The 14,085-nt window shown below is 34.3% G+C and overlaps 2 protein-coding genes across 2 annotated transcripts; one reads left to right on the top strand and one right to left on the bottom strand.

Moving 5' to 3' along the window:
* The first annotated feature begins 10 nt into the window (after positions 1-10).
* LOC111003523 (mitochondrial import inner membrane translocase subunit TIM50-C) lies at positions 11-8,573 on the top strand. The gene is made up of 8 exons (XM_022274070.2): positions 11-222; positions 375-555; positions 659-830; positions 1,914-2,047; positions 2,120-2,345; positions 6,998-7,121; positions 7,389-7,584; positions 7,842-8,573. The coding sequence occupies exons 1-7, from the start codon at positions 84-86 to the stop codon at positions 7,580-7,582; spliced, it is 1,170 nt and encodes a 389-aa protein (XP_022129762.1). The 5' UTR covers positions 11-83; the 3' UTR covers positions 7,583-7,584; positions 7,842-8,573.
* Positions 8,574-8,887: 314 nt separating this feature from the next.
* LOC111003522 lies at positions 8,888-11,548 on the bottom strand. The gene is made up of 3 exons (XM_022274068.2): positions 10,818-11,548; positions 10,322-10,534; positions 8,888-10,252 (listed from the first exon to the last, which is right to left on the bottom strand). The coding sequence occupies exons 1-3, from the start codon at positions 11,212-11,214 to the stop codon at positions 8,988-8,990; spliced, it is 1,875 nt and encodes a 624-aa protein (XP_022129760.2). The 5' UTR covers positions 11,215-11,548; the 3' UTR covers positions 8,888-8,987.
* Positions 11,549-14,085: the final 2,537 nt, after the last annotated feature.

Genomic DNA, 14,085 nt, shown 5'->3' with positions numbered 1-14,085 from the left:
TCTGAATTCTGTTTAAACTTTCATGTGACATTTGATTCATTATAGAATGTGAACGATTTTAGTGCTTATAATAAAAATAAAAAATGTCTCTAAGAAAAGTACTATTTTTAACAAAAGCTGTGTGTTGCGGAGGTATTAAGTATCAAGTTACGAACTTTTCGCTACAAAATCTTTGGATATTATCAGCGGCTACGACTAGATTTTATTCTACCGAAAACTTAGGTTAGATAAAATTAAGACATCCAAAAATTTTTTAACTTAATTACTTTTGTAGTCTATCGACTCAGACAATCTTTTTACGATTTAATGCGTTTGTTGTATTAAATAATTTTATCATTGATAGTAGCTGAAATATTAAATTTGCTTGCTTGTAGGAAATAAGAATAAAGAAGAGAATGCGCCAGAAAAGGTGAATATACTCGGTAGATTTTTTCCACAAAATGAATTAGGCACAAAGGATGCGCAAGAAGTTAAAAATGAGCAGGAAAAGTTTGAGCAAGAACAGAAAGAAAAATCAGAAGAAAATGAAAAAAGTTGGAGACGTATGAAGATGGGGTATACAAATTATTCTTAAAAATTATAATTTACACCAGATACAACTTGTTGAATTTTGGTGCTTCATCAAGTAATGGTGTAAAAAGTTAATATTGTCTTTTAGATTTGCAGTTTTTGGTGGTGCTCTCACAGTTATGGGTGGATGTATGGTGGTGGAAATGGGGGCTCCAAGACGTGGAGAAGAAGGACAGATTCTTGAGGATGAGTTCTCACACCTACCTATTGTGTGGCAGTACCTTAGACGTACTTGGAAGGAACTTACTTTCTATGAAAAGGTGAAAAGAAATATCATCTTATTTAAAAATATATTTATTTATCTAAATATGATGTTTCATAAATGCTATATATCACTAGATTTGAGATGTGTATAAAAATAGGTGTTATTGGTCTTTGGACAACAACACCATCAATTCAGGGTCCTTTAAGTATTAATTTTTATAAAGCAAGCAATCCACTTGTGAGCACTCTGGTATTGAGGGTGTCATAGGCGTATCACTTAACAGCAGGTGAAGCTTCTGCCTGCTTGCCCTCAGTTCTATAACATATTAAATAATCTTTTTGCATATGGCTTGCTCTTTCTGTTCTTAAGTGACATCATATATTTATATATATATATGTGTGTGTAGTTATATATGTCACCGTAAGATTGTAAACATCGTTATATTACAATCTATCCAGTAAGATTGTAAACTATCGATAGATTGTGAACCGTATCATTATGATTGCAATTTAACGCATCATTTTTCGCTTGATTGTAATCTATCGATGGGAAGCGGTCAAATTGTGAACCGGCGTAGGACGGAATGCAACTCGCGCTCTGATTGGTTGAACGGTATGTGCCCCCGCCACCCCGGCCACACGTCATATTTGTTTGTTATTTCTATTTTTATAATTTGTACTTAAAGACATAATTATTTTTGATTTTTTTGAAATTTTTAATTAGAATTTGTGTTTGTATAATAAATATTTCGTTACAATTTGTTTCTAACATATGTCAGGATTTCTAATTTCCTATTAAATAATAAATTTATTTTATTTAAGTGACACGTCTATTTCATTTCTAAATGAAATGAGACCTACCAATCAGGAAGAACTTGCAGACAGTTGACAATTTGACGCGGGACAGATTGTAATTTAACGGTTTCACTTCGGTAGATTACAATATAGCGAAAAATGATGTGTTAAATTGCAATCATAATGATACGGTTCACAATCTATCGATAGTTTACAATCTTACTAGATAGATTGTAATATAACGATGTTTACAATATTACGGTGACATATATATATGTAGTTATATATATATATATGTAGTTATATATAGTAGGGTTCAGTTTAATGATATGTGTGTGTTTCAGATGATTAAAGAGCCATCCCGTGACAAACTACTTCCAGACCCTTTGCCACCTCCATATCAACCCACCTATACCCTAGTACTTGAATTCACTGATGTTCTAGTACATCCTGACTGGTCTTATCAAACTGGCTGGAGGTGAGTTTTCATTGCTAAAATAGGAAATGTTAAGTGTAATGAGGTCTATTATCTGTAAATTCTATATTTTAGATTTAAAAAACGTCCAGGTGTTGACCAATTTTTACAAACTGTAGCAAGTTCAGACTATGAAGTTGTCATATTTACATCAGAGAATGTGTTCATGATCTGGCCAGTACTTGATAAATTGGATCCAGAAAACAAACTAATCTCATATAGACTCTTTAGAGATTCTACACATTTTATGGATGGAGTTCATGTTAAAAACTTGGAGGGGCTAAATAGAGATTTGACTAAGGTAATCATTTATTTATGTTCAATTTATAATATTCTATTAATTTATTCGTTCGGTTCTCGTAACGACCGCACGCACTTTAAGTTGTTCTCCGACCGGTTCTTATTGCTAGTGATGTGCCCCTGTCGATAAGTCGATAACATGGACAAATTCGTCACACGATCGTCTTCAAATCCAGATCTGGCTAGTAATTCTGCCAAAAGACGTGGGGATGATTTAAACAAATGGAATTATCCAAAGAGGATCGCCATTCCGAAGCGTTTTTCGAGGGACGCCGTCACTCCAACAAGCAACCGCTACAGCAACCTCCCAGTGGATAAGGACCATGAAATCTCAGAGCCTTTTAAAAATGCCTCTAAAAAGAAGAAGATTGGACGTGTCCCGCCGATCGTAATCGAACTTCGTGAAGACTGGACTCACCAGAAACTAAAGGATATAATTGAGAAATATAACAAAAGCTACCATCTTGAATACAGGGGTGGAAATCGAGTTAAAATCCAATGTTACTCATCTGAGGGTCATCAAGTCGTCAAAAATGGACTCCTAAATGAAAATGTATCTTTCCATACGTTCACCAGGAAGGATGAAAAAATGCCTAAAGTGGTTATCAAAGGTCTTCCTTCGAACCTGATCGATTGCCTTCCAGCGGAGCTAGAGTCACTTGGCTTTGCTGGCACCACTGCCACCCAAGTAAAGCTGAGTAAGCCCGTTCAATGCCCCCCGGTAATCATACAACTTCCTACAGGGACCGACATGGCAAAGTTCAAGCAAATCAAGTACCTGGCCAACTGCGTTGTTGTGATTGAGCGCTACAGGACTAGTAGTAAAAACTGTACCCAGTGCTACCGTTGCCAGGGTTTCGGCCATGCTTCCCGAAACTGCAATAGACCCGCTAGATGTGTCAAATGCTCTCTGGCACATCCTACTTCAGAGTGCCCCAAAAAGGGCTTTATAGAAACTGTTCGTTGCTGCAATTGTGGGCAAGACCACGCAGCTAATTTCTCGCAGTGCAAGGAGCGGGTTAAGTACCTTGAACGTATCAAGTCCAAGAGAGAATCGTTTCGCAACGCCATCATGAAACCAACCCACGCGGCTACCAAGCATAGCGTGCCCTCCCAAATGTTTCCCGCCCAGGCAACAGGGGCACCTAAATGCCATGATTCGCAACCAGTGCCACCACGAGTGCCCCCAAGGACTGCCCCAACGAGTGAGGACCGCACAAACTTCCAACAAGACTCAACGACTAGTGAAATGCTTCAAATTCTCTCATCTATCAAAACCCTCAAGAAGGACTTCATAAAGTGTGATACTTTCATGGACAAAGTAATATTAATTCTGTCTCACCTTGGTCATTATGTTTAACTTTAATGAACTACGTGTATTATATTGGAATGCCGATGGTATTCACAAAAAGCAGCAGGAACTCGCGGAGCTGGCGGTAAGAGATCTTAACGTTGACATCATCGCACTCAACGAAACTAGATTAACAAAGCGGCTTACTCTCCAAATTCCAGGCTTTTTCTGCTATCGACTCGATGGCCGGGTCGACGGCTCTGGTCAGGGTATTGCTATCTTGGTTAGGGCCGATTTAGATCACGAACTTCTTTCAACTCCGCCAACCCTTAACCTAGAGGCCATAGGAATATCCCTTTATTTTAACCACGGCAAAATTACCATATATTCCGTTTACCAGTCACCCAATATGCCCTTGCTCACTAGTGATTTAAACGCCCTATTTTCGTCGGAAAATAAAATACTAATTATGGGTGATCTCAATGCTAGGCACCCTTATTGGTCACCTGGTCCAACTAATGCCCACGGTAATATAATCTACAAACTCATGCTCGACGACGAAGTCATTGTCCATGCCCCTAGTGAGCCTACTCTAGTGCATTACAATGAAAATAGGCTACCTACCAACCCTGATTTGTTACTTACTAAAAACATTTATACTGTTGACTCTGTTGAGACCATATATGCACTCTCCTCTAACCACCTTCCAGTATTCGTACGCCTCGCTATTAAAGCGCGTCGTAAGCCCATTGTTAAGCTAAATTATGCAAGGGCTGACTGGAACGGTTACCGCTCATATTTAAACAAAAATATATCTTTACACAAAACTACCTTTAAATCTCCCGATAATATTGACTCCGCCATCTCAAACCTTCAAAGCTCTATAATTTCTGCAAAAAACTTCAATATTCCGGTAACAACCCTTAAACCTTGGGAGACCTCACTGCCAAGAAGTATTAAAAGAAATATAAGAAATAAAAATCGTCTCAGACGTTATTCCGCTAGAGAAACGAATATTCTAACTCGTAAACTTATAAACCGTAAAGTGAAATACCTCCAACAAGATATCAATGCTGCAATAATAAATCACCATGACAACCTGTGGGTTCGTAAACTTAGAAAAGTTGACAATCCTTGTGCCGATTTATGGCGCATTGCCAAAGGGCTGAAATCAACTTCTACCCCACTTTTAGCCCCACTTAAAACTAAAGATGGTTCCACTACCTCAAATATCAAGGAACAGTGTGAAGTTTTAGCTAATGCTTTTTCTAACAATATGATGCTCACCCATAACTGGCCCAGCGACGAGCAGTCTGTTGTCGATGCCTCCTGGCACTCTCTAGACTGCCTCCAACAAGATGGTTATCAAATTCAACTGGTTAAACCAGCTGAAGTAGCTAAATTTATATCCTCTCTCAAAACTCGTAAAGCAGCTGGACCGGACGAAATCTCGAATCACTTAATCAAACACTTACCCCAAAAATGTATTGTGCTGCTTACAAAAATATTTAATGCCTGCTTACTGACTGCATATTTCCCTAATGACTGGAAAGTAGCCAAAGTTATCGCAATACGCAAGCCGGGCAAAGATCCATCTGATCCTGCAGGTTATCGTCCAATTAGCCTCCTACCATGCCTAGGAAAACTTTTTGAAAAAATCTTATGCATCCGACTTCGCCGAGTGACAGAGCTTATAATAATTGATGAGCAGTTTGGCTTCCGTGAAGGTCATTCATCTACCCAACAACTCGCTAGAGTAGCCGAGACTGTGTCTCATGGACTCAATTTGCGTGAGTCGACAGGCATGTTCCTCCTTGATATTGAGAAAGCCTTTGACACAGTCTGGCACCAAGCCCTTATCCACAAACTACTAAGAATTGGCGTACCTATAGCAATAATTAAAATAATGAAATCGTACTTAACCCATAGATCTTTTAAGGTGCACATAAATAGCACACTCTCTTCCCCCAAATCGGTCCTAGCCGGAGTCCCCCAAGGATCAATTCTTGGTCCCCAGCTCTTTTTACTATACCTTAACGATATACCTATACAAACCCGCACCAATCTCGCCTGTTTTGCCGATGATACGGCATCCTTTACCTCTTCCAAAGACCTGGATTTGATAATAAGTCGCCTCCAACTTTCACTCGATTTATTGACTAATTTTTTTTTTTTTTAAGACGTGGAAATTAAAAATTAACGCCTCTAAAACAGAGGCAATTATGTTCTCCGGGACTAGGTCGCTACCATCTCGTACCCTCAACATTGAAGGTTATGCGATTCCATGGAGTCGCTCTGTTAAGTACTTGGGTGTCATATTGGACAATAAACTCAACTGGACCCTCAACACGCAAAACATTAGGCTCAAGAGCATGAAGGCTTTGAATGCACTGAGCCCCATCCTTAACAGAAGATCGTGCCTCAGTAGCAAAACTAAGCTAAGTGTATATCGCACTTTAGTGCGACCATGCATAACATATGCCTGCCCAGTATGGAGCAGTACATGCCCTACTAACTTAAACAGCCTACAAGTTGTCCAAAATAAAGCATTAAAATACGCATTTAATACTCCGTTTCGAACAAACCTTCTAAATCTTCATATTAATATTAAGTTTCCCACTATTTACGAGTTCATATACAAACAATCTAAGAAATTCTATTTACATAACAACCGTCATAGTATAAATAAATATATTAATAATCTTTGCAAAACGCGGAAGAAAAATTTACCTTACATCGATAAATACAACCGATACAAATTACCCCATCACTTGTTTCTTGAGTGCGATGAATGACAGGCCTGCGCAGGTGCGCGAGTATTGGTCATCGCGTCGCGCGCGACCTCCGATCTTATTATCAATGATATAGAGCCGGAATGCGCGTGCGTCGCGTTATCGATGCTCGCGCCTTTAGCGGGTGACTGTTCCTATTATGATTGCTTGCCGTCCGCTCCTTTGTTCTCGGTGCTATAATACCCTATTTTTAATTTTATTTTTATAATTATACCCTATTTTTATTGTTAGTTATAATTCATTATTTAGTTAAATCTAGATATGTCAAAAATCGCAAATCTCAGCTAAAGATTGCATAGTTTACCTCATTATCAATGCCAAACCTCGAATTATTATATCTTTAGTTTTTATCTGTTCCTTCTCATAAGTTTTTTAAAAAAAAAGCAATACGGCTTTTAATAAAACGTGTTAGTTATAAGTTTGCTACATTCCAGGAATTAATGTACACTGGACATGTAGCACTTTTAATTTTTACTGAACATTAAATAAAGAATTTTTTGAAATTGAAAAAATTGAATTGATTAATTTATAAATGTTTGTTTTTGTGATATTCAAAACATATTATTGCAGGTAATTGTTGTTGACTGGAACAAGCAAGCAACTCAGTTCCAACCGGAAAATGCACTTATACTTAAGAAATGGAAGGGAGCTGATGATGATACAGCACTGCTTGATCTTGCCAATCTATTACAAAGTAAGTATATGGGATAAAAAAAATATACGTAAGATAACATTTGTTAACTATACCTTGAAAAATTGTGTAGCCATTCAAGCTCAATTTAATATACATAACATATACAATACTGGAGGTATTTAGAATGTTATGGAAGTGTCTGTTAAAAAGCTTCAGTAGTATACATATACACGGAACAGACTGCTATCTGAAATGCAGTGGCAGATTAAAAATTTTCTAATATTAAACACAAACTTCAATCAAATATTAAAAGAATATATATTTTAGCTATAGCTATGTCAAACGTGTCAGACGTGCGCGATGTCGTAAAGTACTATAGTCAATACGAAGACCCCATAGCGGCATTCCGTGAGAACCAACGCAAGTTGCTCGAACAAATGGAGAATGAAAAGAAAGAGCGCGATTCACAGCCAGACCAAAATCTTGCAAGGGGATGGTTAAGGACATTTACAAGACGTTAGTGGTAAGTATAGGAAGTTGTTTTTTTCTCTTTTAAGTCATACCGCCGCGCCTGCACAGTTTTGCCGGCCTCTTCTTGAAAGATCCTAATTTTGAACTCATTTTCACTTAACGAAATTCTGAAAGTAATACCGGTTGTACTCTGTAAAAGCCAGCATTGGTTTATATTAGTTGCTTAGATTTAAAATACAAATATTATAATAAAAGGCTACCTGTAATTAATAAATTTTAACTAATTATGTGTAATTTATTTATTTTCAGGTACCAGATATTGAGGTCGCAAATGCAACTTAATAAATTAGTCAACTTCGTAGAATTCATGTGTACATATTATTATCATTGTTATGTTCCTCTTAGTTTTTCTTTAAACAATGTCATTTCCAACAAACAAACACATTGTAAAAACAATTGTATTCATAGGTCCTTTTCATAACAAGCTTATTTAAAATTTATGAAATATAGCATCTACTTTTCATTTTATTTCTCATAAAATCTTTTGTAGTTGAAATCTACTTACCACCAGTACTTAGTTAAAGTTAAAATTCTATTAATTTTTAGAGTGCAAAATTACATTTACTTTAACATAAGAGTTGTGACTTTAGTCTTATCTTATATCATCCTCTGCGGTAAGCTCTTAAATTTCGATAACTAATACATTTTGTAAGAAAGAGACTTAGGTCTCAACTCTAAAATTTTGCCTTAGACAACATCCTTATATAAAAGTAATTGTAAATAAAGAAGTTAACTGACAATATACTTGTTTCATACATGAAATAAAAAGAGAATTTTAATTATACAATCTAATGGATTTAAAAAATTATTCAATTAATTTTTTGTTATATTATTTTCATCACTCGCTATAAAATTAGATTATCCAAGCTAAATGTACCTGAATGTTTTCAGTGTTGTTATGTTCATGTTATTAGATGAGAGTGTTTTATCCTTTAAGGATCTGTGTTCTCTGTGAGGAAATATAAATTGTTTAATAATTTACTTATTTTTTAATATCTATATATTCAAGTCTAACTAAAATTTGGAATGATATGTGTGCACAATCTTGGAATATTATTAAATTTTGCACCAATAAGACAATGCAAAGAAACAAATAAAATACAAGGTAAAGTGGCTGGAGACCTGGCCGCAGAGGCATGTCCTGGTTGAAAAACGAAAGATGTTGAACGACGAAGTTTGATCAAAGCACCAAGTCATTGTTTAGAAGCACTGCATCCAAAATTAAACTAGCCTTGATAATCACCAAACTTCGCAAGGAGATTGCAGTTTAAGAAGAAGAAAGAAAAAACAAGCCCTTAAAATAATATTTAAAAATTTAATTTATCTTTATCACAGCAAAATAATACCAAATTTTAACTGACTTAATAATTCTAAAGGTTAGAGAATTAACTCTGTTTACTTGTCTGATGTCTCCATCCCTTCTAGCCACACTTCTTTAAGTTCAATATCTATTTCCTCTTTTTCAAATGTTTCCTTTATTTCTTCCATATTAAATTGCTCATCTTCAACATCAGTTACCAATTGTGCATCTTCTGGGACCTTTATCAGTTTTTTCCAAACATCGGCAATATTAATCATTGCTGTGACTTCAAAAATTCTTTCACTTGTTTTATATGACTTTGACCAGTCCTGTAATTGTCTCACACTGTCATCTTCCACTACATTATCCATATGCTCTGGATATAAAGTATGATGGGTAATATCACCCAAAGAATTTAGCATTAGGATGTCATGACTATTGGCTTGTTCAATAAGCAATGTTCCAATTATTGAAGTACTGAGACGACTATCCAATGGATTATAAATATCATCACATGATAATTGGGCTCTAGCTTCTTGAAGAACAGAAAGAATACTGGGTGGACGATATGGTATTGTAATACTATTGTCAGATGAAAGGAACTCACCTTTTTTATTATCAGATATAACACACATATCTTCACACCATTGACTACTCAAACACAGTAAATCCTTATTTCTTTCAAAGTTACACTTATTTATGTAAACTGGAGGAAATTCCATGCCATGTGTCCAACGTTGAGTAGCTTGTAGTTGATATTGTTTAACGAATCTTAGATCTAGCACAAATAAATGGTGATTTGTACCAAAATATAAATAGTTGTTACTATCAAATTGTCTAGCAACTGTTATTGGATTGCAGCAAGTTTCATCAACAATAGACTTAATGTTGTTGTAAGCATGTTCTAAGGCATTTGTTCTTTTATCATACACATGAATCGCATTTCCCGATACATTTACATAATAATCTTTTTTAGTAGAAAGAACTATATTCCAATTATTTAAGTGTTTATTTGTATTTGCCTTAAGCCATATTTTCTTTGCAAGCAATGTTTCTACATTAATTAAATACATATTGGAATCTATAAGTGTAGCATATAAAACTTTTTTATGAAAAGTGTCAAATGATATACTGACAAATGGTTTTTCTGTTTCTAACACTGTAATTTTTTCAAATTCAAGGTTATTTCCTGATTTCATTTTGAGAATAAATATTTTATTCCTAGTTCTAAGAGCAACAATAGGTATACTTTCAATAGAATGTATAACTTCAAGAATATTGCAATCTTTGCCACAGTCAAAACTTGCTACTGGTTCATTTGATGTGATTTTAACATCCTTTTTGTTAAAATCTTTTAAATCTGTAAATAGAGATTTTTGTTATACGTTTTATAATTGAACTATATCCGTAGTATTTAAATTATACTTACATAAAATGCTAAATTCACTGTACATCAAGTATTGTTTATCAAATAAAATAATTAGTTGTAAATTTCCAAATCCTGCATAGTACCAGTTGTAGTTAGCATCAAAGAATGGCTCAGGATCGTTGTTTAACAGTTCGGCCAAAGAAACTATGGCTTTTGGGCAGCTAATAACATCTTCATTGAGTGTTTCAAGTCTCTGCTCGTACTTGAAAGTGCCTAAAAATTGAATTATATAAATAAAATTTCTAATACTGCTAATTGATATCATAAAATAAACAAGTCTGCCCCCAAATAATATAAGTAAATACAGCACTACTTAAATTACATTAACTAAATTTATATTTTGATATGCAGAACAATAATGATAAATTGAAAGTGGTTTAAAAAAATTGCTTATAGAAATAAGGGAATATTTTAATATCAAAACAGTTACCAAATTCCCTACATTCTGTAGTAAGTTTTTTATTTAATATAATGATAAGAACTGTCATGAACTTACTTGCTGTATATGCATGAATTTGAAGTTTTCTATTCCATTCTAATTTTTTCTGCATATATTCAACAACAGGATCTTTTTTCCCTATATTATGTATGCAAGTGATCACCTGTGGTGGTATACTTTTGTACCTTAATGGCTCAAAATAATTTGATAGTAGTTGTCCATTCCAATCGTCATTGAAAGTATTTAAGGGATAATTAGGAAGTAAAGAGTGTTTCATTAAGGACCATCTTTGACGCAAATTTCTTCCAAAAAATTTGAAAGCTTCTTTATTTTTATATGGAAGTTCGTCCAATATCTGGCTAATTGGTGCAGTATTATCTAAGTCGCTTGTAATGTGCTTTTTGTTCGGAACTTTAATTGGTTTTTTCCAGTTAACCTTTTTTGAGGATTCCATATTTTATTTTAGTTTTGGCAAAGTCTTCAGAACATTTTAAGGCACTTGAAAAGGCTGGTTTGAACGCTTTAAAAACGAAATGTAATCATATTATCATAAGGACTCAAAACTTTTAACGTAACCTTTTTTTAGTTTGTTTTGATGAGCATGTGTTTATGCTGCATGAACAGCATGACAGTGTTGCCAACTTAATTTTAACGAATCCACCAATTTTGCAGTCTCAACCCACCAGAAAACCACTAACATCCACACTAACTAATATTATAAATGTAAATGTGTTTATTTATTTATCCTTCTTTCACGCCCAAAGGAAATATAGGATCGATGTGATTTTTATGTCCGCAGATAGGAGGTTAGGCAAGCAGCCCGCGAGCACAATTTTTTTGTGTGGAAACATTTTTTACTGAAGTAAACAGTAGTCTATATCACTCTTTACTTTAGATGGAAAGCATACAGCTAGAATATATTTATTGACAATAAAAGAACAATATTGTAAATTGAATTATAAAATTAGTTTATTTTCATTACAAAGCAACTTATGGAAGACATACAAAATCGTTAAAAAGCACCTTCAGCAGAGTCGGTTTCCTCTGCACCTTCTGATTTTAAGTACCTACACTTCTTTCGTTCCTATATTCTGGACTACAGAATTGGGAATTTGGAAAAGGGCCTACTTATTCTTTGAAGGTTTATGTGGGCTATATGGTCTACTAAAACATATTTATAAAATAATACAATTATATTAATATACACCGTACGTACCTTTGAATTTTGCAAGTGTTTTTTCGATAACCCGTGATTTTCTAAATCTCCGTAATGATTTCTTAATACAGAGTGACATAATTTGCACTTTGCTGTACTTTCTAGTTTCTACCACTTGCAGCCAGTGCTTTAATTTTGAGTCCGGTAACCCGTTTTGTTTTAAAAATAAACTTAACAATTGTAAACAAACAAGGTTGCCCCGATGTATAGCATAACCAAAACTAATAAGTATCTGTGTTGTGTATTTCTATTTTTGTGCATGAATACGAAGCGAACACATAGAAATCTCATTAATTCAAATAAAATTTGACCCATTAATTATACGAATAAAGTCCATAATCAAAATAATTTAAGAAATTGATACGATATGAACTTGTTTCGGGAAATTCCCAAAAATAACCAACGTAATTTTACAGAGTTGCCTACATAATGACAAAATATTCCTTTATAAGGTAAACTTTTCAGTCTTATCCTGTAAAGATATCAATCGTGCTAGTGGTTAAATGTCGTAGCATACCACTGAATGAAACAAACTAAACCACTGGAAAAATCCACTAAAACCAAAATTCGCCCGCTAAAACGAATGTCTACACCACCAGATCTAGTGGAATATCCACTAAGTTGGCAACACTGCAGCATGAACATATTAATTTTTTTTTCGCCCATGGCGCAGGCAATAGTCTTTCGACCATACCGCCTAGTCTTTCGTAGAATTTTTCCATTAATTATATATTAGGTTCATTTATGTCTTTCGTAATGAACATATTAAATTTAAATGTATGTGTGTACCTCTGGTAAATTACCAATTATAGAGCATAATGCGACTCAGTGGCGCACAATGCCGAATTATGCTGAAGCTTAATTGAATTAGTTTTCAAATGTATCTTTGCAACAGGATCTTAAAAATGATTTTTAAATAAATTATACACTTTTTAATTGAATCATCATATCCGAATGATAGTGATGACGATGATTTATCAAGTGCTCCGAGTTTTAATAAATCAATTAGTTTATTATCAAGTGATATATTTATTGGAAATATAATGTTAATGACACAGATGAGTTATTTGAGCTTTTATAATTATATTTATATTTTTAGCAGTTTGAAATAACTTTGATTATTTCCAAAATCTACGACGAAACGAAAGTCTTACAAATTTTTCAACAATAAATAAGCAGTCGACAGCTCTACGACCTCCTTTTATTTTTAATTGTTTTTATTTTTCGAACCTCAATGTTACTGCTAGTCTTTCTTCTGCTTGGATACTTCTCCTCATGATTGTGTCTTCACGTTTAATTTTAAACCTTAGTATATTATACATTTCATCAAACGAAGACACTGACAAATTTTTCTTCATCACTTCTAAGTTCCATAAACAAATGATGGAATTGTCCATGTTGTTCTCTTAATTCCAAAATTGGATGAACTCAAAATTATCTCTTTTGACGTCGCCGCCGTCGTCTCCGCTTGAGCAGAAGCAGCAAAAGCAGTGCTTCCTCGTCAGAATCTATGACTAGACTGCGGTAGAAATTCAACTGCTCGAGCGGTTGGTAGAGTTCAATTCATAATAACATTATGGAATAGTCACTATTGAACTTGAATTATATTAATAATTATTTTTTACTTGTTCAAGATGCTGATTGTTACAGTTGATTCATTTATTTTCGTATGACTTTAATGCTGAAGGAATAACACTTTTAGTTGAATTATATTAATGCTTTTGGTTCGTTATGAAAACTCGTTTTAGTTTATTTCTATGTATGTACTTAATTATGTTTATATAATTGATAAATACTGTGATTATTAAATCAAACATATATCTTATGTGTGACGCACTTTTTTATAAAGAGGTAAATAATGAAGCAAAAATCGTAAATTCTTTCTCCTGTAAAATATAGTTATTTTGTTTAGTAAGCTTGTCGAAATCGAGGTGCGAACTACGATTCTAACCACCGAAGTTCGCTGTGTATACCCACACCCAGAGATAGAACTTATCTAAATGTATCTGACAAGATACGTGTTTTCATTTTGTATCCAAGAACCTTTTTTGAAATTTTGTTTCTTGTATTAAAATACTACTTTTATGTAAGTATTATGTTTTTTAACTA

This window comes from Pieris rapae, chromosome 5, assembly GCF_905147795.1.
Source record: "Pieris rapae chromosome 5, ilPieRapa1.1, whole genome shotgun sequence".
In the NCBI taxonomy this organism is placed as follows: Eukaryota; Metazoa; Arthropoda; class Insecta; order Lepidoptera; family Pieridae; genus Pieris; species Pieris rapae.
This window is presented reverse-complemented; position numbering and strand designations above follow the sequence as displayed.

Bases quoted from the DNA above. Each gene is read 5' to 3' on its own strand.
- LOC111003523 (XM_022274070.2), top strand. From the start codon at position 84: ATGTCTCTAAGAAAAGTACTATTTTTAACAAAAGCTGTGTGTTGCGGA. The intron at 831-1,913 runs GTGAAAAGAAAT...TGTGTGTTTCAG, and splicing joins AACTTACTTTCTATGAAAAG to ATGATTAAAGAGCCATCCCG. The intron at 2,346-6,997 runs GTAATCATTTAT...ATATTATTGCAG, and splicing joins TAAATAGAGATTTGACTAAG to GTAATTGTTGTTGACTGGAA.
- LOC111003522 (XM_022274068.2), bottom strand. From the start codon at position 11,214: ATGGAATCCTCAAAAAAGGTTAACTGGAAAAAACCAATTAAAGTTCCG. The intron at 10,535-10,817 runs GTAAGTTCATGA...TTCAATTTTTAG, and splicing joins AATTCATGCATATACAGCAA to GCACTTTCAAGTACGAGCAG. The intron at 10,253-10,321 runs GTAAGTATAATT...CTCTATTTACAG, and splicing joins CAGTGAATTTAGCATTTTAT to ATTTAAAAGATTTTAACAAA.